Genomic DNA, 23,745 nt, shown 5'->3' on the forward strand with positions numbered 1-23,745 from the left:
CCCGCACACGCGCGCACGCCCCGCCTCTTTCCCGCGCGGCCCGCGGCCCGCCCACCGCCCGGCAGTGCGCACGCGTGCCCGCGCACTGCCTGCCGGGAGTTGTAGTTTCAGTGCGGCGGGCCCAGCAAGTCCAGTGGCTGCGCTCCGGTGCCGCGGCGCCGAGGCCGAGGCGGAAGTGGGGCGGCCACCCCCGGGGTCGAGGGCGCGGGGTCAGCGGTCGCGGGGCGCCAACCAGGGGCGCGGGGCTCAGGAAGTGCGCGTGCGCGGCGATAGGCCCCAGGGGAGGAGGCAGGGCAAGGCCAGGCGAGGTGGCCAGTGGTCTGGGCATCCTGCCTGGAAGATGCACAAGAGGAAGGGACCCCCGGGGCCCCCCGGCCGAGGTGCCGCCGCCGCCCGCCAGGTGAGTCTATACCCCACGGCCCCGCCTAGAGAACCGTTCTCACCCCTATCACAGGTTCAGAGGAGGGCCCCACCCACCAGGGGAACCGATCACCACCCCCAGGTGAGCCCCGGTCCCCGCCTTCCAGATGAGGTTCTGCCCCCAAAGTGGGGCCTAGTGGCCCCGGCTCCCCAGCTCCTCAGCTCTTGGCGCCCCGCCCTGGGCTCAGAGCCACCTGTTGCCGAAGCCTCTCCGGTTTGGGAGGGGAAGGCCTCCGACCTGAGATAAGGATAGTTAATGTACTCCTGGTTTGGACACTCATGGAACCTCGCATCAGCCAGGCCAAGTCAGACTTTCTATCCCCACTGTACAGATGAGGACACTGAGGCCCAGAGAGGTGAAGACAGCTTCCCAAGGTCATAGGGATTAACAGCTTGGCCAGGGCTAAGTGCAAAATCCAGAGCGGCTGCCATGAGCCCACGGGACTGTGTCTGGTCGTCCTTTTCCCTCTTCCGTCTCCTCTGCCCCAGGCACCTGGAAGGTTTGATTTTTCTTAGCTTTGGTGGAAGGAGCTCAGGCCATAGTTTAGTGCCCGGGCATTAGAATCTGGCCAACCTGGAGTTCCCTGCTGGCCTCTGCATGTTGGACACTCAGCTTCACAGCTCTTACACCTGTTTCCTCGTCTGTAAAATGGAGGCCCTAAGAGTCCCTATGTCACAGCACAGTTGTGAAAATTCACTGGATAGTTTATGGAAAGTGCTAGAACCTAACACTCAATAAGCATAACTTATTTTTTTTAATGTTTATTTATTTTGGGGAGACAGAGAGACAGAGTGGGGGAGGGGCATAGAGAGAAGGAGACACAGAATCTGAAGCAGGCTCCAGGCTCTGAGCTGTCAGCACAGAGCCCAACGCGGGACTCGGACCCACAAAGCACGGGATCATGACCTGGGCCGAAGTCAGACACTCAACCGACTGAGCCAATAAGCGTAACTTATTACTGTTGAAAGGAGCCATACATAATAGCCAGTGTTTGCCCATTCTGACCGACAGAAAAGGCCGTTTTGTGTAGTTCAGTGTAATATTATCACATCACGATTGGTCATTAGCTGGGACGGGATAGGAAGACAGGTCTGTTACACAATGAAAACCCCGCTTTCAGTTTCTGTGTTGTCCGGGCTTCTATGTGCTCTTGATAACTCCAGGCTTCCTGCGTGGCCCCCTCTGCTGAGTATGCTGGAAGGAGAAGCCCAGGTGTACTGAGTGGCTTAGCTTTGGGCAGGGTGTAGGGCCTGTCTTTCCCACTGAACTCAGTCAGCAGCACATTGTGGGTGTGGGCTCGGAGCAGGGAGCAGGGTCTCTCTGCCTGCCCTTTGCCCCGGGTTGATCTAGGCCAGAGGGCCTGGCCCATCTTGGAACACCTGTTGCATTCTCAACCCATTCCAGCCTCCTGGCACTTCCCTGGGGAAATTGCTTTCCCTCCGAGACCTGGGTTTCCTTCCTGAGGGAAACCTGGGTCTGTCCCGGTTGCCTCTGGACAGGTGGGGTGCATTCCAAGGTCTGACTGGACCCTTACTGTTCCCTCAGCTGGGCCTGCTGGTTGACCTCTCCCCAGACGGCCTTATGATCCCCGAGGACGGAGTTAACAATGAGGAACTGGAGGCCGAGTTCTTGGCCTTGGTGGGGGGCCAGCCCCAAGTCCTGGAGAAGCTCAAAGGCAAAGGTGAGACTCTCAACACACCCCTGAACATTCTCTGAGCACCTGCTGTGGGCAGGACTCAGCCCTGGGCCCTGGGGAGAAGGGGGAAAGGAGACGGAGAAGGTCTCTGCCCTCCTAGAACCCGCAGCCTGGGTTAAGAGGTTAAGCGATCAACTCTGGACCCAGAGTGAGGGTTCAAATCCCAGTCGTGCTGCTTACTGGCTGTGTGACTGATGAGTCCCAGCACCTGTGTGGACTTCGTTTTCCCCGTCTGTAAAATGGGAATAATAATTGCCCTTAGTCACAGTAGTTCATCTTCTCGTGTGTGTAAAGTACTTCACACAGGGTCTCACATTTCCTCCAACACGCTGTCCCATGATCAGGTTGGGGTGAGGGAAGCACAGAAGGATGGGGGAGACCTGTGAGCTGGGGGCAGGTGCCCGCAAGAGACACCCACAATAAGGATGATCAGCAGGAGAGCTAGAAAGTGCGGCTGGGGGGCCCAGCGCATGCAAAGCCCTCCCCCCTCGCCCCGTGGGAGGCGACAGGGTCAGCAACAGGGTCAGCAACACTGCAGTGGGGTTTGGGGCTGGAGCTCCAAGGGGAGACGGAACCTTTATACTTGTTAGCTAATTCAGTGCATTCTCATTATTAACGGATTCCATATTTGTGAATTCACCAACGGGCTAAACTTTATTGGTAACACCAAAATCAATAGTCGGGGAGGTTTGGCAATTCCTGGCGGGCGTGCACAGAGCTGCAGAAAGTTTGAGTCGCTCACCTTGCGCGGTCCCAGCTGAGAGAGAGCAAGATGACCGTCGGCCTTCATGTCTCAGGGCTTCAAGTAAACACGGGTCCTTCTCACAGTCTGTGTAAGGCTGCATTTTGCTCATTTTGGCACTCTTTGTGGGTACTCTTTGTGTGGTACGTTTTGCTGTTGAGAATGGCACTAAAGCGTGGCGCTTAGAGATGTCTCGTGTCTTCAAGGGCAAGAAGTTTGTGATGCGCCTTATGGAGGAAATATGCTAGCAGATAAGCTTCATTCATTCAGACACGAGTAGCCTTGAGTTCAACGTTAACAAACCAACAACATGTATTTAAAAAGGTATAGTTAGATAGAGGCACACATTGAACTAGGTTATGCATCGGCTGGTTGACGAAACTATGCCCAGAGGCTCATGGGATCCTAACCTTGTATTTCCTCTAGGGGCAGTGGTCCAGTACTTGCTAAGTCAGTGTTGAAAGCGCTTTTATAGGACGTAGGTAATGCAAATAATGAGAATAATTCGAATGACAAAGTGCTGATGACGTGCTTTTCTAGAACCTCATTTACCTTGAGTCCTCACGATGCATGTGTGAGGGAGAAACTTGCCCTCGTCTAATAGGTGGGAAGGCTGAGGCCCAGGGAGGTCACATGACTTGCCCAGGGCGCCACAGTAAGAAAGCTGCAGAGCCAGGGTTGGAAGTCCGGCTTGATAAGCACGAGAGGAGGCCGGCAGGATTAGCGGGATCATACCTGGTGGGCCTGAGGGCAGTGGGGTGCCATGGAAGGGCCAGTAGGGGGGCATGCTGCCCTATTCTTTAGGGCCATGGGTAACTGGGACAGGAGGCTGGGGACTCTTTTTTTTTTTTTTTAATGTTTATTTATTTTTGAGAGAGAGAGGGAGACAGAGCATGAGGGGGGGCGGGCAGAGAGAGAGGGAGACACAGAATCCGAAGCAGGCTCCAGGCTCTGGGCTGACAGCACAGAGCCGGACGTGGGGCTCGAACCCACCAATCGCGAGATCATGACCTGAGCTGACGTCGGCCGCCCAATTGACTGAGCCACCCAGGCGCCCCATGGGGACTCTTGAAGGATCCCAGTCCATCTGGGGCCTGTCACTGCCACCAGGTCCCCTGCCCATGGAGGCCATTGAGAAGATGGCGAGCCTGTGCATGAGAGACCCGGATGAGGAGGAAGGTACCGACGACGAGGAGGATGTGGAGGCTGACGACGACCTGCTGGTGAGCACCCAGGGCAGGGCAGGGGGCCACCCATGCTGTCATTGCCCTGTGCAGCAGGCCCTCATGCCTGGCCTATGGCCGTGTGTCCCTGCAGGCAGAACTAAATGTGGTCCTTGGGGAGGAGCAGAAGTCTTTGGAGTCCCAGCCTCCTGTGGCTCAGGTATAGCCCGACAACCTGCTCCCCGTAATACAGGGTTCAAGGCCCTCCCTTGCCCCTCAGCCATGTTACCTTGGGCAGGTGACATGGCACCTCTGAGACCCAGTTCCCTGCACCCGGAACAATGATGATGATTTCTACCTGGGGTGGGGGGGGGGGAGGTGGCGGGGACAGCTGGCCCCCGGGGCACCATGCCTGGTGTGTGGTAGGCACTCGCCCAGGGGAGCCCCTGGGGAGAGCCCAAGTGGGGTCACCACCCAGACCATGCCCCGGTCCCTCCAGCAGCCCAAAGCCGCAGCCCCCAGCCCCGGGGTGGAGGCCACCTTGCAGGAGAGGCTGGCCCTCTACCAGAGGGCGATCGAAAGCGCTAGGCAAGCTGGAGATGGAGCCAAGATGCGGCGCTACGACCGGGGGCTTAAGGTGAGCGGGCGGGCGGGTGATGGGAGGGTGCTGGCACCCTATCGCCGGCCCACCGCACCCAGCTGTCAGGTTCCTCGGAAACCCATTTCACACCTTCTCTCAGACACTTGAAAACCTGCTGGCCTCGGTCCGGAAAGGTAACGCCATCGACGAAGGGGACATCCCACCGCCCGTGGCAGTGGGGAAGGGTCCGGCAGCCACCCCCAGCCACACGCCCGCACCCTCCCAGCCGGCCTCCACCACGAGCCAGCCAGCCCCGGAGCCCAGGGTCACGGTAGAAGGCCCGCCTTCCTCTGCCCCGGCCTCATCCATAGGCTTGGCTAAGCCCCAGCTTCCTCCAGGTAGGCCGGGGGCAGGGCTGGGCTGACATGGGATGTTGCAGGCGTGGGGTTTACTCAGCACTTGGCCATTCTGTGGGGGTGCAGGCCCTGCACTGACTGTCAGATATCCTTAACGCCCCTCGCCTCCCCAGGTCCTCATGTCTCTGGAGTTCACGAATGCCGTTTTTTGTACGTGTGGTGGTTTAATACATACAACATGACGTTGGCCCTTTGAACCCTTTTTCGGTGTGCAATTGAGTAGCACGTTCACCATGTGGTGCACCGGTCTCCTCTGTTTCCAAGACCGTTTCATCAAACAAAAACTCTCTTCCCGCGAAACACTAGCTCCCCGTTTCTGCTCCCCCGGCCCCTGACAGCCGCCATCTACGCTCTATGAGTCTGCGTCTCCCGGATACTTCACGTAAGTGGGACGACACACGAGTTGTCCTTAGGTGCCAGCTTCTTTCACTTAGTGTCACCTTGCAGCACGCGTCGGAGTCCCTTTTGAGGGCTAACGCGTAAGAGCTATAAGTGGAAAATTCCCCAGCCCTCAGCATGTCTGTCTTCTAAAACTTACCTACGGGCTTATGAGTTCAAGCCCCACGTCAGGCTCTGTGCTGACAGCTCGGAGCCTGGAGCCTGCTTTGGAGTCTGTGTCTCCCTCTCTCTCTGACCCCCCCCCACTCACACTCTGTCTCTGTCTCTCTGTCTCTCTGTCTCTCAAAAATAAACATTAAAAAAAACCAAACAAACCCTCACCTGCGGGAGGTTTTCCTTCCCAACCTCTCCCTCTCCGGTGGCCTTCCTCCCGCTACCCGAAAGGAGTGCCCGCCTCTGTCCCTTCTAGAATATCAACACAGGCACTGCCCCAGGGGCAAACGCTCCCCAAACATACGAAGAGACACTTAAAACTGGGCTGGCCCGGTTGAGAAAGTAAACACCAGGTCTAAATCTTTCCACAGCCCGGCTGGTTTCTAAGCTATTGTTTTGGCAAAGTTCAGGGAAGGTTGTTGGAAATCGTCACCCGAAATGCTCAGCCAAAATCACCAAAGCTTTTTTCACGATGGGGTTTTGGCATACGACTTGGGTAGGGTCCAGGGAAGCCCGCAACATGGTGATAACAGGACCCCGTGTCTTCCCGTCTATTTGTTGGTATGAAGCAGGTTTCCTGGTGCTTTGAAAAAGAAAAAGGGGAAGTTGGGAAACAATGAACAGGGAAACGGGAGTTAATTGGTAGAAGGCGGACCCAGCCCCAGCCCTGTCAGCAAGAGGTGCCAGTGCGATAAAATTGTGCTCTTGGCGTATAAAAATTCTTTATCAAAAAGCCTGATATATTTAGGCTTTGTTCAGTGCTATGCTAATAATACCAATGATTCAACCTGGAAGAATGTTTTCACTGCCCCCCCCCCCCAAGAGGGAGCACAAGCAGGGGAGGGGCAGAGGGAAAGAGAGAATCTTAAGCTGTTAGTGTGGCCTGGATCTCACAACCCTGGGATAATGAGCTGAGCCCAAATCAAGAGTCAGATGGACGCTCAACTGACTCAGCCACTCAGGTGCCCCCGGAAGGACATTTTCTTAACTCTGAGAGACTCACTGTGATCGGAGATAAAACCGATCAAATGTCAACGCTCTTTTGCTTCCACCCACGGATACCTTTTCAGGCAAATACACCTGAACTTAAAGCTGTAGGTGCAGTTGTCAGTCTGAAAAAGTACGATGCATGCAGCTTGCCAGGCGTTTCTAGGATTTGTGGACCCCGGTGGTCGTAAGTGCAATAGCCCTTTGTTTTTTAGGTCAAAAATTGCACCAGTTGCCTTAAATTTAATGATACTTCTCCTGAAAACCTATCGAACGTGTCATTTAATACTGTAACTAGCATACTGCTTAAAAAAGCAATTTAGGGGGGCCTGGGTGGCTCAGTCGGTTGAGTGTCCGACATTGGCTCAGGTCACGATCTCATGGTCTTTGAGTTCGAGCCCCGCGTCGGGCTCTGGGCTGACGGCTCAGAGCCTTGAGCCTGCTTCGGATTCTGTGTCTCTCTCTGCCTCTGCCCCTCCCCCACTCATACTCTCTCTCCCCCCCCCCACCCAGTATGAAAAAAAAAAAGAAAAAGAAAAGGCAGCTTTAAACTGAGCAGGCCCCCTGTTTCTTTGATAAACACAGTGCAGCACTGTATCTCTCTTCCTTGTGGCTTTCCTGGTATCATTTCTTACAGCTTCGTTTATTATAAGAACAGCATATAACACGCATAACGTACGAAACGTGTCGATCGGTGGTCTTTATTGGTGATGCCTGTGGTCAACAACAAGCTATGAGTAGTCAAATTTGGGGGGAGTCAAAAGTAGATTTCCAACTGCATGGCGGGGGCAGGGGGTGTTGGTGCCCCTGACACCCTCATTGTTCAAGGGTCAACTGTACTTGATGTACTGAATTGTACACTTAAAAAGGGTTAAGAGGGTAAATTTCATGTGTATTTTGCCGCAATTAAAGAAAACAAGGGGCACCACCAGCTCATTCGGTAAAGCGTGTGACTCTTGATCTCGGGGTCATGAGTTCGAGGCCCACAGTTGGCATTGAGCTTGCAAAAAAATAAAAAATAAAAATAAGTGAATACTGGTGAGTTTCAAATCACCATGGTAGTTAAAGTACATTAGATTAAAAAACGTTAAAAAAATTTTTAACGTTTATTTATTTTTAAGAGAGAGAGAGAGAGTACAAGTGAGGGAGGGGCAGAGAGAGAGACAGGGAGACACAGAATCCAAAGCAGGCTCCAGGCTCTGAGCTGTCAGCACAGAGCCCGATGCAGGGCTCGAACCCACAGACCGTGAGATCATGACCTGAGCTAAAGTCGGACACTTAACTGACTGAGCCACCCAGGCGCCCTTAAAGTACATTAAGTTTTAAAGAGTGATGTGATAGTTCTGTTTTGTGAATGTCAGTATTTGCACGACACTGGGAATGACAACTGTGGCCACTTTTTAAAGTTAAGATGAGGGCCGCCTGGGTGGCTCAGTCGGTTAAGCGTCCGACTTTGGTGCAGGTTATGACCTCACGGTTCGAGGGTTCAAGCCCCACGTCGGGCTCTGTGGTGACAGCTCGGAGCCTGGAGCCTGCTGCGGATTCTGTCTCTTTCTCAGGTCCCGGGGTAGAATCCCCGCCACACCATCTTGGGGAGACGGCATGGCCTCTCAGCCTCGGTGCTCACATCTGTAGGTCAGGCCTAAGGAACAGGCTTCGTTGTGACGGTTAAACAGAGGCGGTTCGTACGCTGTTCCCCCTTCCAGGTCCCTGCAGCCCTGACCTCCTGGCCCAGCTGCAGAGCCGCCAGCGCGAATATAAGTTGGCCGCCCTCCACGCCAAGCAGCAGGGAGATACTGCCACTGCTGCCAGACGTTTCCGTGTGGCCAAGGTGCGTCCAGACCGGTGGGAGAAGACACGATGCTTCCGACTTTGTGTGGTGGCAAAGAACAGGAGCGCTGTGGTCAGACGGACCCCAGTTTGACTCCTGACCCTTAGTCACTCTGTACGTGTAGTTTTCCGTATCTCTTAAAGCCCCGGTTTACCCTGCCTGTGAAATGGGCGTCAGTATTGGAAGGGGCTTAAGCAAGATGCTGCAGAGGAATGGACAGAGGCTCCCCACAGGGTCCTGGCCCCCAACCGCAGCCTCTTCCCCTCTTCTCCTTTCTCTCAGAGCTTCGATGCCATCTTGGAGGCCCTGAGCCGGGGGGAGCCTGTGGACCTGTCCCGCCTGCCACCTCCCCCTGGTGAGGACCCCACCACCCTGCCCGGCCTCCAGGACTTGGTGCTGCCACCCTCTCTGGTCACCTGGGGACCCCCTCAGACCACACCAGCGTGGGGTAGGGGGTCCCCGAGCAAGCCCCTCACTGGACTGGACCTCTCTGCCCTCAGACCAGCTGCCCCCAGAGCCACCCTCGCCATCACCGCAGCCTCCGGCTCCCAGCACGGTGCCCTCCACGCCAGGTAGGCTCTTGGAACCCTGTGTGGTGGGCAGGCCAGGGCGACAAGTCTCTCCCTCCCAAGACTCTTAACCCTGCCCCTCTGCTCCCCCTCGGCCCCCGTCTGGCCCAGAGGTTCCCCCACCTCCGCGGACTCTCCTGGAGGCACTGGAGCAGCGGATGGAGCGATACCACGTGGCCGCGGCCCAGGCCAAGACCAAAGGGGACCAGCGGAAGGCTCGCATGCATGAGCGCATCGTCAAGGTGTGTGGGGGCCCAGTGGGCAGGCAGACGGCGCCCGGGGGCCTTGCCCAGGTAGCCCTAATCCCGTGTCCACTACAGCAATACCAAGATGCCATCCGAGCCCACAAGGCGGGCCGAACGGTAGACGTGGCCGAGCTGCCGGTGCCCCCAGGTAGGCACAGCCCCCACCCCTGCCCCTCCCGGCCTCTGAGCCTCCGTAGGTGCTGTTCCTCCTGACCGCACAGGCCCAGGGAGCTGTGTGCTCCGCGTTCGGGAATTCTGCAAACTTGTTAGATAATTGGTACCTTACAGTTGGGTCCCAATAGGAGTGTTTATACCACGGAAATCGGCAGACGCTAAAAATCAGGGGGTTTTACTTGGAGAGCCTGTTCACCGGCCCACCATCGTCTGTCTGATTTCCTCCATTTCTTCTGTGTTCGACTCCTCCTTTCGCATCAGCTCTCGGCCTTACACTCTACTCAGCCTTCCATCAGCCTCGCAGTGGGTTGGGGGCCTCCTCTGGGTTGTCAGAGCTGCCCGCGCACCCCCGGGAGAGCAATTATTCCTCAATACCTTGGTCCCCTGGGAATCCCTCCAGGCCTGTGACCGCCTCTTGTGCCTGGTAGCCCGCCTCACCCCCTGCTTGCCCGTTGGCGTCTGGTTCAAGGCCCAGGGTCAGGTGAGAGGCAGCAGGAGATTAGGTTGGAATAATCTGGCATCTACACAGAACCAGCAGCAGCTCCTTCCTGGATTCAAAGTACATCCAAAGCCCCGAGGCTCCTTAGGAAGGGGAGGAACCCACGTCTCCGCCACCGCGGCATGGGTCCCTCCCTCCTGACTGGGCCCTGACTGGCCGCCCAGGCTTTCCCCCCATCCAGGGCCTGGAGGCCACCGAGCCCACCCAGCAGAGCCTGGTGGGGGTCTTGGAGACCGCCATGAAGCTGGCTAACCAGGATGAAGGCGCAGAGGATGAAGAGGATGAGGAACCTAAGAAGGTGGGAGGGGCTGGGGTCTTGGGGTGAGACGGGAGTGGCAGCAAAGCCCTGACAGAGCCTGGGAAGAGCTGGGCTCCCTCCCGGCCTGGCCACTTACTTCCTGGCTGTGCAGCCGTGGGCAAGCCATTTTGCTCTCTGATCCTGCCTCCTCATCTGCAAAGTGGGTACAGGGGCTGTCTTTGTCTCTGCGAAGATTCAGCGAGAATGAGACTATATGGGGCATTCGTTGCTGAGGAAACAGAAACTAAGACAGTCACCATTGTCAGTTTCGGGCCCCGGCCCCTTGGGGAGTGGAACCATTGCGAGCGCTGGGAGAGCTCTGATTCCCTCCCTGTCTGTCAGCAGCCCACCAGCCCTCCGGCCCCCACGGCCCAGCCCAAGGCCCCACCCTCAAGGGCACCCCAATCAGGCTCCACCCCAGCAGCCAAAACAGCCCCCAAGGGCACATCCGCCAGAGGTAGGTATGCCCTCCCTTCCTGGGCTGCCTGTTGCTTGGCTGTGGGCCAGGCCGCATCCACAGACACCCCTGTACCCACAGCCCAGCAGCAACTGGCCTTCCTGGAGGGCCGCAAGAAGCAGCTCCTACAGGCCGCACTGAGAGCCAAGCAGAAGAATGATGTGGAGGGTGCCAAAATGCACCTGCGCCAGGCCAAGGGGCTGGAGCCCATGCTGGAGGCCTCACGCAATGGGCTGCCTGTGGATATCGCCAAGGTGAACCCTCTAGGCCTGCTGGACCTCCCCAGGCAGCCACCTGTTGGGCTGTGGCCACTTAGCAGCCACGTAACTTGGAGTATATTAGTCAGGATCCAGGTTAAGCTTCTGTAACGGATAAGTACCCCCCCGACTCAGTGGCTGAAAGAAGACAGATATATTTCTCGCATGTAATACTCGGGGCAGTCTGGGCTCTGGAAAAGACAGAGCCCTCCAGGGCCCAGGTTCCTTCCATCTTGTTGCTCTGTCATACCTTGGAAGGTCATCTTTGTCCACGTGCTCAGAGTGGACTGATGCCCTTCCTGCCTTCAGTCCATGGGAAGCAGCGAGAGAAAGAAAGGGCAAGGCAAGCAGTTCCATTTAAAGCAAGTGACATGGAATGCCATCACTTCTCACCTTCCACTGGCCGCAGCTGAATCCCATGGCTGTGCCCGGCTGCAAGGGATGCTGGGACATGTAGTACCTGGGCTGTGTGCCACTTTGGGAGGAACCATCCACTTCTCTCTGAGCACCACTTTTCTCCTCGGGGAAGAAGAAAGACCAGGGCTGGGGCAAAGCAGTGGTCCAGGAAGGCCTCTCCAAGAAGGGGTGACATTTCCATGCGTGGGTCTGTTTGTTGCTAACCAGCAGGCCCCTCCCCATGAGGCTTGTCTTCTCTAGGTGCCACCCGCCCCCGTCAACAAAGACGACTTCTCTCTGGTCCAGCGGCCTGGCCCAGGTCTGTCTCAGGAGTCTGCCCGGCGCTACGGTGAACTCACCAAGCTCATAAGGCAGCAGCATGAGGTGAGGTGGGCCCCTGGCCCAGATCAGCAGGCCTCAGGGTCGTGGCCCCCCACCCCTCCCCTCACTGCCTTCTGCTCTTCAGATGTGCCTGAACCACTCTAACCAGTTCACCCACCTGGGCAACATTGCCGAAACCAGCAAGTGAGTACCCCTGTCCCTGCCTCTGCCAGACGTCTGTACCCCCATCCCATCCCTGGGACCAGGGACCTGAACAGGGCTCTCTTGCTGGCAGATTTGAGAAATTGGCAGAGGACTGTAAGCGGAGCATGGAGATTCTGAAGCAGGCATTCGCCCGAGGTCTCCCCACGCCCACTGCCCGCTTTGAGCAGAGAACCTTCAGCGTCATCAAGTAAGGCCCTGATGCCCCTTGGCCCAGATGCCCCTTTGGAGAGGGGCTTGCACTCCCCAGAAGCCAGCAGAGGACTTGCCTCTGGGGGAGAGTTTGGTTGCACGGTGAAAGCACAGTATATGCAAGGGTCCTGAGGCAGGCATGAGGTGCAAGTGAAAGACGGTGTTGGGGAGTTGCCAGTGACACATTAAGAAATGGGGAAGACCGAGTGAGTGCAGAGATGTGCCTTGTCCCAAGGCCCGGGCGAGCCCTCAGCGTGGTTGTTGTTGGTCCTGCTCCTCTTAAGCCTTCCCACACCGTGGGGAATTGGGATCATTTCCCCCACTTACAGATGGGGTTAGGCACAGCCACTGCAATAACCTAGGATACCCCACACCCCTTACCTTGGCTCTCCCACATCTGCACAGCCTGGCTCCCCATCACCTCGTCCCCACCCACTGTCCCCACGTTGCTTGCCTCCTGCCACACAGGCCTGTTTTTGGTCCCTCAGACAAACCAAGCATGTTCATCCTCAGGGCCTTTGCACTGGCTCTTTCCTCTGCACAGACCCTCTTCCCCAGGTCTCCGTGTAGTAGCGCCTTCTTGGCATCCGGAATCACCTATGATGTCGCCTCCCTTGAGAGGCCCTCTTTGACCACTCCCGTCTACAACAGCCCATCCTGAGCATGCTCCACTCTCTTCCCCTATTTTAATTTTCTGCAGAATTGCTTTGTTTTCTCTGTTTATATATGCATTGGTCTTCTCTTCACTCAGCTAGCTTGGGCTCCATGAGCACAGGGATGGGGTCTGTCTCACTATATCCCCATCAGTGAGGACACCAGCAGGCACATAGTAGGGGCTGCAGAAATATTGCTCTTTTAAATTTGTTAAGATGTTTATTTATTTTTGAAAGAGAGAGAGAGAGAGGGACAGGGTGCGAGCGGGGGAGGGGCAGAGAGCGAGGGAGACACAGAATCTGAAGCCGGCTCCAGGCTCTGAGCTGTCAGCACCGAGCCTGACGTGGGGCTCGAACCCACGAACCCTGAGATCGTGACCTGAAATCGGACTCTTGACCGACTGAGCCACCCAAGCGCCCCCCAGAAGTATCGTTAAATGAAGGGAAGGTCCCCCAGCAGTGAAGCCACTGGCTGGCGCAGAGTGGGTCCCAGACTGAAGAAAAGTCTCGAAAATAAGCCATTGGCAGATCTGGACAAAGAATTCCAGTCTGTCCAGATCCTAAAACTGGAGCCCAGGAGCCCATATAGCTACAAAGGCCAGCATGGGGTGTGTTCCCTGGATCCACAAAGGGAAAAGAAGGCGGGCAGGCGTTGGGGCTGACGTGCCTCTGTCTCCCCACCTGCCCTCCCGGAAGGATCTTCCCTGACCTCAGCAGCAACGACATGCTCCTGTTCATCGTGAAGGGCATCAACTTGCCCACGCCCCCAGGTGAGGGGCGCCAGGCAGGGGTCAGGGCTGCGGGACTGCGTCACTGCCCGGCTCTGACCGTTGTCTGCCCACAGGGTTGTCTCCCAGCGACCTGGATGTCTTTGTTCGGTTTGACTTCCCCTATCCCAACGTGGTATGTAGAGAGCCCAGGAGAGGAAAGATGGGCTCAAGCCTCATCCGCGGGAGTGGGTCGGCAGGGGTCCAAGGGCAGGCCCCAGCCCCTGAGCCTTCCTGCCTCCTATTTGATTTGGCTCTAGGAAGAAGCTCAGAAAGACAAGACCAGTGTGATTAAGAACACAGACTCCCCCGGTGAGCGGAGGAGGAGGGGGAGGAGGCCGTGGCTGCTGGGAGGCACCCCAGCCCCGTGCAGAGAGAACCTGAAACCATAGCCTGACCCCTCCCTCTTTCCTCCTGGGCCTGTCCTCATTCCCTGAGTAGAGTTCAAGGAGCAGTTCAAACTCTGCATCAACCGCAGCCACCGCGGCTTCCGAAGGGCCATCCAGACCAAAGGCATCAAATTTGAAGTGGTCCACAAGGGGTGAGCTGGGGGTGCAGGTGCTGGGCGGACTCTGGGGGAGGGGGGGCTGCCCTGGGCCAACCGTCCTGTCCCCCTCACGCACACAGGGGGCTGTTCAAGACCGACCGGGTGCTGGGCACAGCCCAGCTGAAGCTGGACGCCCTGGAGACCGCGTGTGAGGTCCGGGAGATCCTTGAGGTGAGATGTGGACATTTGCCCACAGGCTCTGGTGTGGCTGTGTCACTTGTTAACGTTATTCAAAAGCTCCCTACAGGACCTGGGCCTCCTAGGGGTCTCTTCTACTGACCCAGCTTCTCCCCCAGGGATCCCAGACCTCCATACTACCCAGCCCTAAATATGCCCAGCACCCTGCTCCATTTTGACCAATTGGCGTCTCAGCTCTATCTATCTAGGGGCTCAGATTTTGGAAATTACCCTGGTTCTCTCTGATCCCGGCCCTGGGCCTCCAGCCACTGCCTGCTTCTCAGTAGCCTCCCCTCATTTCCACCCAGGTCCTGGATGGTCGCAGGCCCACCGGGGGGCGGCTGGAGGTGATGGTCCGGATTCGGGAGCCACTGACCGCCCAGCAGTTGGAGACCACAACTGAGAGGTGGCTGGTCATTGACCCCGTGCCAGCAGCCGCGCCCACAGTGAGACTCCTGCCCATCAGCAACCCCAGGGAGGGAGGCTTGGTTCAAGCGGGCCGGGAATCACAAGACTGGTTCTGTCCACTGAAGCAGGTTGCTGGGCCCAAAGGGAAGGCCCCTCCCGTACCCACCCCTTCGAGGGAGCCAGGGAACAGGTAGGCTGGGTCAAGCCATGCTGGAGAGAAGTCCCTTCTTCCTGTTTCAGCCCCTCCTGGACAGTTTCCCATCAGGCACGAATTGTAGTGCATCCCTTCCCTGCTGCAAAACGTCTCCTGGCTCCCCGTCTCCTGAAACGTCCTGACACTTCTCAGCCTGATTTTTAGGATCTTTTGTGATTGGACCATTATCAATATATCCAGTAGTCTCGCCCCACCCCACTTCCTCCTGTTCGTTCATGGTTATCTACACCTCGTTTTCACTGGCCTCTGGGCTTTTCTGTCTTCTGATGATGCCGTGAGCCCCCCTACCCAGCACTTGCTCCCCACTCCCCTGCCCGGCTCTGACTCCTCTGGCTCCCAGCTTGGCTGCGTTCTTCCCTGGGAAACCTTCCCTGACCACCGGGCACGGCAGTTGCCTGAGTGTAGAGCCCTCAGCCCCACTAGGTCATGGGCTCTGCAACACCAGGGTGGGCCTAGCTTATCTCCTGCCGTTCCCCAGCGCCCAGTGCGTCTGTGAGAATTAATGAGGTCAGGCTTGGGGGGTCCTTGCGGCCCTTCATCCCTCCCCAACTCCACAGATCGGCCCGGCCCCTGCACAGCCTCAGCGTGCTGGCCTTTGATCAAGAGCGTCTGGAGCGGAAGGTGGGTGCCTGCTTTGACAGGCTGGCTGGGGCAGGATTGGGGGTTCGGTAGGCCCCGGGCAGGGCCGTCACAGTCCCCCACTCTGCACCCCCCAGATCCTGGCCCTGAGGCAGGCGCGGCGGCCGGTGCCCCCGGAGGTGGCCCAGCAGTACCAGGACATCATGCAACGCAGCCAGTGGCAGAGGGCACAGCTGGAGCAGGGGGGCCCGGGCATCCGGAGGGGTAGGGTCTCGGGGATGGGCGCGTGGGGGGGGGGGGGCAGGGCAGGGCAGCAGCCCCCCATCCTCACCCCTCCCCACCCTCAGAGTACGCGGCCCAGCTGGAGCGTCAGCTGCAGTTCTACACAGAGGCGGCCCGGCGCCTGGGCAACGACGGCAGCAGGGTGAGCCAGGCGAGGGCCGGGTGGGCGCTGGGGGGCCGGGGCTGCCCGCGGCTGCCCGCTGACCGCCTCTCGGCCCCCAGGAGGCTGCAAAGGAGGCACTCTACAGGCGGAACCTGGTGGAGAGTGAGGTGAGCGGCCAGGCCGGGGGGTGTGGGGCACGGCTGTGGCCATGAGTACCCCCTCCCTGACCCTGGCGGTCTCCCCCTTAGCTGCAGCGGCTCCGCAGGTGAGGGGTCGGCCGGATGGGCGGCCCCTGGAGAGTGCCCAAGGCCCTGGCACCGGGAGGAGCTGACCAGGCCACAGCCGGAGGCCAGACAAGCAGACAATCAGCAGACCGTCAGCTCCAGATGGACGTGTCCTCCGCTGGGTTCTTCCTGGCGGGGGGCCCTGAGGATGGCACCACCAGCCAGCCTGTGCCCCTTGCCCCGGCCTGGCTGGGTGGGCCCTGGAGAGTCCCGTTTGCACAGCCTGGGGTGTCCGGCCCCCGGCCTGCCCCAGAGGTGGGGGGGGGGGGGCAGCTAGGACCAAGCCCCGAGGGCCCCTGCAAGCACTTTACTTCCTATCCCTCCCCAGCCTTAACCCTGAAGCCCACCCACACCCCAGAGAAGCCACTGAGGTCAGCCAGAGCCCAGCTGGCTCCCCAGGGCTGACACAGGGAATAAACAGCCAGGGCCACGCCTGGCTCACTCTGTCCTGTTGATGTTTCTTGCCCCCGCCCCGTGGCCAGCTGGGTCTCTCCCACAGTCCCCCGGGGGTTGATGGCAAGGTGCCCATAAGAGGGGCAGGCCGTGGGGGGAGAGCGCCCGTGAAGGATGTGTTCGATTCGCACACTTGCTCCGGGGACATGTGTGAGGGCTGTGGCCTGCTTGAGGGCGTCTGCCGTGCCGTGTGTTTCTGTAGCTGGTGGCCTTGGGTGTGTTCAGGTGTATACGTATGGTCAGCTGTCACGTGGTGGTTCTTGCTGACCCCTCGAAATCCAGCCCGGCCGCTCACTGGCCCCGGGACTTGGACCAGATTGCCTGACCCTCTTAGCATCCCACAGCGTCAGTTTCCTCCGTTGGATGCTGGGATGGTGAGAGCCCCTCCTGCAAGGTGAAGGGCATCTGGCAGGTGGTGAGCACTTGACAGGGTTATTAGGCTTTATTGTTGCCGCCTCCACTTGTGCGGGGAGTGGGGACCGCGTCCGGCAGGGCTGGTGTGGTCTGCGTGCCTGGCGTGCGAGCTGCGTGCTTGAGTCTCTCCCGGGGCTCCCTGTGTGTGGACGCAGCGCCCCTGTCCCCAGCTTCCTGGCCAGGCCCTCGAGGCCTGGGAGGGCCTGGTTGAGGCCCCGGATGGGCACCGTCTCCTCGGTCCGTGACCCAGTGGAGCCCCAGGGGTCTGGGCTACACTGCTGGACCCCTCCGGGCTCGGGGGCTCCCTGCCCGTGGCTGACGTGGAGTTGTGGGTGGCAGCCGGACCAGGACCTGCTCGGGGTTGCCCGCCGTATCCACCACACTCAGGTGCAGGAGGCCCAGGAAGGCGTCCGGTGCGATGCTGGTCATGTGAAGCCTGTTTGCCCTGTAACCGAGAGGCAGGCGTGAGGGTGGGTGCAAAGGAAGGGGGGGGGGGGGCACAACCGTGTCCTGGCCCGCCCAGGCCTGCTGGAGCCCACCACAGCCCTTCAGGGCCCCCTGCCCCCAGGACCCGCTCTCCCCAGCCGCCTCCGGGGCACCTGAGAAAGAGGGCGCGCAGGCGGGGAGTGCCGAGGAAGGCTTCAGGACCCACGTGGCCGATGCGGTTGCCCTGCAGGTGCAGCTCCTCCAGGGCCTCAGGCAGGTCAGGGGGCACAAAGGACAGCTCGTTGTGGCTGAGGTCCAGCACCTGGGCAGAGATGATGCCACGGCGGCCCCGGGGCCTTGAGCCCCAAACCTCTCTGCCCGGGCACTCCACACCAGCCTGGGCCTCCTCCCCTCAACCCCCTCCGCGTTGCCAAACTCCCTCCAGCCCCGACAGAGGTACAGTGAGTTCCGTCTGGGGCAGGCTGGCCTCTAGGTGCTGGGGTCCCAGACAGACGGGGACCTGCCTGCCGCGGGAGAGATCGAAGCAGTCGTTCGCGAGGATGGCACTTCCCTCACCGGGCACCCTCCCGACACCGTCTACTGACCAACCGCTTTCTCCCTAACTAGTGCGTCGGTGCCACGGGCCCGGAGCTGTGTCGCTCTGTGCCCACCTCTCCAGCGCCTAGGACCGCGCCTGCACCCCCAGATGCTCTAAACTCTGTGGAAGCAGCCGCGTTCAGGAGGAACCAGGGGGGCCGTGCTCCCCGGGGAGGCGGAGGGGCTGGTTGCCGAGGACCTGGTGGCAGGGACGGCAGGGCCCAAGGCCCGGAGGCCGGCTCTGCCTCACCCACCCCGGGTCCGTCTGCCGGGCTCTCTTTGAGGCATCTCGGGGCCTTGTGGGAAGACGCTGCAAGGCGTGGGGATGGAGGGGACGGAGGGGCGGTGGGGGCAGTGTGGCTGACCGGCCGGCGCCTGACCTGGAGGGCCTGGAGTTCGTGCCAGGTGCCGGGCCCGATGTCTCCGACCCGGAGCCGGTTGTGCGCCAGGCTGAGCTCCCGCAGTTGGTCCAGGCCGGCCAGCGGCTCCGGCTCGAGGGCCCGCAGCTGGTTGCGCTGCAGCCGCAGGGTGTGCAGGCCGCCGGGCAGGCCGCCGGGCAGCCGGGTCAGCAGGTTGCCGGCCAGGTCAAGGCTGCGCAGGGCACGCAGCGGGCGGAAGGCCCGGCGGTGCACGCGGGCGCTGACCAGGCGGTTGTAGGCCAGGTTGAGTTCGGCCAGGCCCGGTGTGCCAGCCAGGTCCCGCGCGCCCAGCGTGGTCACGTGGTTGTGGGGCAGCACCAGGGCCCGCAGGCGGCGGGGCAGCGCCAGGGGCACGCGGTCCAGCCCGTTGCCATAGAGATGCAGCGTGTGCAGGCCCCGCAGCGGCCGCAGCGCCCCTGCGGGCAGCCCCGTCGCCCCCAGCTGGTTGTGCTGCAGCAGGAGGTAGCGCAGGCCCCGCGCCCCGCGCAGCCGGGCCGCCTCCACCCTGCGGATGCGGTTGCGGCCCAGGTGCAGCACGGCCAGGGTGCGGGGCAGGCCCGCGGGCACCGAGGCTAGCCGGTTGTGGGACAGGTCCAGGTACTCGAGGTGGTGCAGCTTGCTGGTGGGAGAGAGGGCTGGCGTGGGGCTGGGTGCTGAGCGGGGGAGGTGGGGGGGGTGGGGGGGGGGGGAACAGGTGAACCTTGGAGGTGAGGGTTGAGGAGTGCTCCCGCGATAGAAGCCAGAGACCCCAACTTGGGGGTGGGCGAGTCGCGAGATCTGGGTGGGAGGGGCACCTGCTGAGATCAGGGCAGAGTCCGGCCCCGGGGCTGGATGTGGAGGTGACCAGGACAGAGTTCTGGGTGCAAGTCTGCATGCGGCGGTGATGACGTTTGGATAATAGAACCCAGGCACAGAGGAGCTGGGAGCAAAAGGGTGGCTGCTAGGTGCTCCGATGAGCCTGGTGCACAGCAGGTGCTCAGCAAATGAGGCCTCGGTTTGGGGGTCATACCCCGGAGGGGGCTGGAGGGTTGCGGGGGGTGGGGCTTGGACTCCGAACCTTCAACCCCTCCTGCCAGCACGAGGCTGCACCTGTGTCCTCCCCTGTCTCAGGCCCCACCTGAAGGTGGTGGCATCCAGGCCGCTGTCCGTCAGCTGGTTGTGCTGGAGGTAGAGCTCCCGCAGGTGTGTCTGGCGGCTCAGTGCCCCTCGGGGCACCTTGGAGATGAGGTTGTTCTGGGAAAGGAGGAGACAGTGAGACCAGGGGTCGGGGGACAGACAGCAGCAGGGAGCTATGGAAGGCTCCTGAGTAAGGGAGTAGCAGGGAGCTAGCTTTGGCAACGCGGGTCCGAGAGCGCGGGCGTGAGTGACCCGCGCCAGTGGGCAAGACTCGAAGATACTTGTGACTACTGGCATTCTCGGGAGGGGGGGGGGACTCCCCCAGGAGAGAGGGAAAGGGGGCGGGCAGGGGGCTGGCAGGGTGGAGGAGGGGCACCTGCAGGTGGAGCCGCTCCAGCGAGGGTGGCAGACTGGGCGGCAAGTAGCTGAGCCGGTTGCTGGAGAGGCTGAGGATGACCACGGCTTCAGAGCCGTGGAAGGCGTCAGGGGGCAGGCCGGCGTTGCTCAGCTGGTTGTTGTGGAGGTACACGGACCTGAGGGGAGCCAGGCTCCGGCCACCAGCCTGCCCCCGGCCCTCCCACCGGCCCCCGCCCCCGCCCCCTGCACCCCAGCGCGGCCTCCACTGTGAGGATGCGCACGCGTCCGCGCACTGTCTCCGCCTGGCGTCGCGGTTCTCCAGACGGCATCCAGGGTGACCTGCCTCAGATCCCCCCCCCCCCCCCCGCACCTCCCTCCCAGGGTAGGACTCTGCCCCTGCAGACCCTCAAGGGCAGGCTCATGATCCCCTCAGGCCTCCAGGGGTAGGGAGTGACCCCAGGCATATCTGAGGTCGGAGAGGTCCGGGCTGGGCCAGGGGCTACCTGAGCGCGGGCTTCTCCCCAAAGGTAAGCGGGAAGATCTCCGTCACTTGGTTGGCAGCCAGATCCGCAACTCGGAGGGAGCGGGGCAGAAACTGGGGGGCCACCGAGAGCTGTGGGGACGCGGCCATGCTTGGTCAGGGAGCCCTGCCCTCCACCCCACCCCCGCCGTGCCCTCCGCGCCCTGCTGTATGTCCCTGCGGGGCCAGGCCTCAGGGCCGGGGCAGGGGTCAGGTGGGGGTGCTCACCTTGTTGTGGGCCACGTAAATGTGCTGCAGCTGCGTGAGGGACTCAAAGGCCTCATCGGGCAGGCCTGGGAGCGGGATGGGCAGTGAGGGGACCCCCCCCCCCCCCCCGCGGCCCCGGGGCCCAGGGAGGGGGCAGTGGGGGAGTCTGTGCTCCCAGCTGCCCCAGGGCTCTTGGCTGGCGACTGGCAGGGGCTCCTCCAGGCACCCTCCCACACACCTCCCCACCCGTCCTCCAAAGCCACAGCCTGAGTTTCCATCCTGCTCAGCAAAGGGCAGTTCTGGGAACTACCGCAGAACTACCCACAGACCCAGCAGGGGAGGGAAGGGGCCGCCTCCCGAGGTCCCCTCACCCCTCACCCTCGGAAGAGATGAGATTGTTGTGGAGGTTGAGGGTCCGGAGGCTGCTGAGGCGTGACAGCTCATTGTAGGGGAGCTCCTGGAGCTGGTTGTTCTGGGGGGGGAGGATTCACACCCCTGAGCCCTCCGCAAGTGGCCGGAGCCCCGATTCCCAGCTCCCCATCGCCTTAAGCAAGTAAGCCTTGACACCCCTCACCCCCACACTTGATCCCCAAAGCCCCATTACCCTGCAACCAAAACAACCCCGTCACCACAAACAACCCTGTGATCGCCAAGATGTTGACCCCCCGACACCCCATCTGCCCCCATAATTGACCCCTGACACCCATCACCCTGACCCCAAACAACCCTATAAACCAAAAAGATGTCTGATATTCCATCACCCCCCCAAACCTGTAACTGCCAAGACATTGACCTTGTAACACTGCCAAATGCTCAGCCCCTCCTAAAAGTTCCAGTGTCTGTCCCCCCCCACCTGCCCTCGCCTCCAATGCCCAGACCCCGACGCTCTCACCCAGGCCAGCTTCCATCGCTGCCAAGACCTGCACGCCCAACGCCCCCATCACCCTATCACCCCGAAACCCGGCACTTGGCGTGCTCACCCCGGCCCCCGGGGGCCCCACCTGCAGGGAGAGGTGCTGAGCTGCCCGGGTGATGTTGTCCGGGAACACCTGAAGGTCCAGGCCATTGCAGTCCACTGTGTCTGCCCGGGGGCAGGAGCAGCGCAGGGGGCAGGCCCGGGGCGGGGGCTGCGAGCTCTCCCCCAGGTGGGGGAAGGCGGCGTCCTCCATGCCTGGGGTGGGTGGGGGGCCGGGCAGCAGCAGGAGCAGCAGCAGCAGGCTCAGCCGCTGGGAGTAGAGGGACTGATGGGTCACGGTGGCCCCAGGCCCAGCACCAGGTCACCATGGCGACAGGAGCATCCCCGCGTGGGGGGGGGAGGGGGGAGCAGGCAGGCTCCCCTCCCTCCCCTGCCCTCCCGCCCCCACCCCACCTTACCATAGCCAGCCCCAGCTCTGCCGTCTCGCCTGAAATGCCGACCAGGGCTCCCTAATGGAAACCAGGCGGTCACCTCCTGGAGCCTCTTCCGTGGCCGCCACCGCCCCCCATCTCTTGGCACAGGCCACCCTCCACCCGGCTTGTTCTCCCAGGGGCTGGGGGGTGGGGGTGGGGAACTAGCCGGCCCACCCCCTTCCCCGCCCTGGGGAGGGCTGCCGGATGGGGCGGCGAGGACAGGCCAGCCCGTCCCCTCGGTCCCACCCCCACCAACCACCCCTGCTCAGCTTGCGTAACCTCGGCCAGCCTGGGCCGGGCCACAGGAGCATGGAATGCTTGGGGGAAAGCTAAGATTCGCCCTGTCTGGTATTTGGGCCAACCGCAGAAATAGGGGTGGGGGCAGAGGAGCGGAAGATGCTTCAGGCCACAGGAGGGTCCCCAAGGAACTGGGGCTGGCAGCAAGGGGTCAGGGCAGGCCTGGGCTCAGCCTGCCAGCGCAGATGCCAGCCTGGGGGCTCTCAGCCAGGCCTGCCATTTGGGCCCCTCCTCCTCCTCCCTGAATGGCCACAGCCGCAGCTGCCTGAAAGGAAATTACACGTATTGAAGCACGAGCCCGGTGGTTAAGGGTGGTTAAGGATATGCACTCAGCGCCAGCCTGCCTGGGCTTGAACCTGGGCTCTGGCACCTCTCTGGGCCTTGGTTTCCCACTCTGCAAAGTGGGGAGTGGTCGTCTCATCTCCCAGGAGTGGTATAAGGATTAAATGAGATAACGCATTTGAGGTGGGTGAGAAGGTTCCCGGCACATTCCTTGGCCTTTACACCAGAGCAGTAGCGTGGGGAGAAGAAGCCAACCTCTGCCCCAGATCCCATCTCCCAGGATGCACCACTTACCCGCAAGGTGTCTTCAGGCAAATCGTTTTCCTGCCCAAACTTCAGTTTTCCCACACATAGGACAGAGATGACAGAATACCCTTCCTTCCTCAAAGGCAAAACCAGATTTTGGACAGAAAATTCTAAGCACCACATCTGCCCCTTACAAGTGCTCAGCTCAGAAGTGGCCGAGCCGATGGGCTGTGTGAAGGGCATGAAGGAGGTTGAAGGTTGGGGCGGGGGGAAGGTTTCCCAGAAGCAGAGCTTGAGACAAGGATTGAGTGCATTTGTCTTGGACAAAGAAGCTGTATGGGAGCAGGGAAATGACAGAGGGAAGGAAAGAAGTAGTCAATGACGAGTTGTCTCCGGGGTAATCAACTTGCCTAGAACTCGCCAGTTTCAGCACTCAAAACCCTGTGTCCCAGGAAACCCTTAGTCCTGGGCAAATTGGGACAGTTTGTCATGCTTATTATCAAACAAGTTCCCACCAGAGGCATAGGGCTCGGTCCTGCTGGGGAGTGCTGGCAGATTTTGTAGGACACACGTCCTACCTGAGGGGTGAGGGAGCTGGGATATTGATTCTCCAACTCCCTCCCTCAGGCACTGGTTGAGGGCTGAGGCTGCAGGATCTGAATTCCCTGGCACTTTGGGTAGAACAGCCCCCAGCCCTAAATAGATATAAATGCCTGATGGTGAGGCTTGGGGGCGCCTGGCAGGCTCCAGACATCACCTGCCAGGGAGAGTGGGAGGTTGAGCCACGGAGAGACGGCAGTACATCAGGGGAGTGGGAGGAAGGGCCCAGTGTGGGGGAATGATGGACACAGAGGGTATCTGCATTAGTAATCCCCCTCCCACAAAGGAAGAAGCTTGGAGGTGATCATTTGCCCACATTTCCCAGGACGGCGTGCACTCATGACAGGAGACACTCAGGGTCCCTCAGGGCTAGGGCAGGAGACAGGTCTG

At 60.3% G+C, this 23,745-nt stretch overlaps 2 protein-coding genes across 10 annotated transcripts; one reads left to right on the forward strand and one right to left on the reverse strand.

The window, feature by feature from the left end:
• The first annotated feature begins 124 nt into the window (after nt 1-124).
• CC2D1A (coiled-coil and C2 domain containing 1A) lies at nt 125-16,478 on the forward strand. 5 transcript variants are annotated; one of them, XM_042928632.1, is made up of 29 exons: nt 125-400; nt 1,967-2,102; nt 3,970-4,082; nt 4,177-4,242; nt 4,522-4,659; nt 4,763-5,000; nt 8,264-8,388; nt 8,671-8,743; nt 8,889-8,960; nt 9,069-9,199; nt 9,278-9,350; nt 10,040-10,173; nt 10,516-10,630; nt 10,712-10,884; nt 11,545-11,667; nt 11,750-11,808; nt 11,900-12,016; nt 13,368-13,441; nt 13,516-13,574; nt 13,699-13,750; nt 13,880-13,979; nt 14,066-14,156; nt 14,471-14,608; nt 14,696-14,760; nt 15,342-15,405; nt 15,501-15,627; nt 15,711-15,787; nt 15,868-15,915; nt 15,997-16,478. In XM_042928632.1, exons 1-29 carry the CDS (start codon nt 341-343, stop codon nt 16,015-16,017), a joined length of 2,862 nt encoding a protein of 953 aa, XP_042784566.1. In that variant the 5' UTR covers nt 125-340; the 3' UTR covers nt 16,018-16,478. The 5 variants fall into 5 exon arrangements, with proteins under 5 accessions (XP_042784566.1, XP_042784569.1, XP_042784568.1 ...); XM_042928635.1 differs by having other exon boundaries at nt 14,699-14,760; XM_042928634.1 differs by having other exon boundaries at nt 10,519-10,630.
• On the reverse strand, nt 16,417-22,082 carry PODNL1 (podocan like 1). Of its 5 annotated transcripts, none has more exons than XM_042928637.1 (10): nt 21,916-22,082; nt 21,543-21,767; nt 20,920-21,013; nt 20,563-20,627; nt 20,318-20,427; nt 19,834-19,990; nt 19,459-19,574; nt 18,303-18,960; nt 17,471-17,647; nt 16,417-17,344 (listed from the first exon to the last, which is right to left on the reverse strand). In XM_042928637.1, exons 1-10 carry the CDS (start codon nt 21,916-21,918, stop codon nt 16,928-16,930), a joined length of 2,022 nt encoding a protein of 673 aa, XP_042784571.1. In that variant the 5' UTR covers nt 21,919-22,082; the 3' UTR covers nt 16,417-16,927. The 5 variants fall into 5 exon arrangements, with proteins under 5 accessions (XP_042784571.1, XP_042784573.1, XP_042784574.1 ...); XM_042928642.1 differs by having other exon boundaries at nt 17,096-17,344; nt 17,499-17,647; XM_042928639.1 differs by lacking the exon at nt 20,563-20,627 and having other exon boundaries at nt 19,834-19,965.
• Between the last annotated feature and the right edge of the window lie 1,663 nt (nt 22,083-23,745).

Source organism: Panthera leo, chromosome A2 (genome assembly GCF_018350215.1).
Source record: "Panthera leo isolate Ple1 chromosome A2, P.leo_Ple1_pat1.1, whole genome shotgun sequence".
In the NCBI taxonomy this organism is placed as follows: Eukaryota; Metazoa; Chordata; class Mammalia; order Carnivora; family Felidae; genus Panthera; species Panthera leo.

Bases quoted from the DNA above. Each gene is read 5' to 3' on its own strand.
- CC2D1A (XM_042928632.1), top strand. From the start codon at position 341: ATGCACAAGAGGAAGGGACCCCCGGGGCCCCCCGGCCGAGGTGCCGCC. The intron at 5,001-8,263 runs GTAGGCCGGGGG...TCCCCCTTCCAG, and splicing joins TAAGCCCCAGCTTCCTCCAG to GTCCCTGCAGCCCTGACCTC. The intron at 14,157-14,470 runs GTGAGATGTGGA...ATTTCCACCCAG, and splicing joins AGGTCCGGGAGATCCTTGAG to GTCCTGGATGGTCGCAGGCC.
- PODNL1 (XM_042928637.1), bottom strand. The intron at 20,428-20,562 runs GTGAGCACCCCC...GCGTCCCCACAG, and splicing joins TTTACGTGGCCCACAACAAG to CTCTCGGTGGCCCCCCAGTT. The intron at 18,961-19,458 runs GTGGGGCCTGAG...CTCTCCCACCAG, and splicing joins CTGGATGCCACCACCTTCAG to CAAGCTGCACCACCTCGAGT.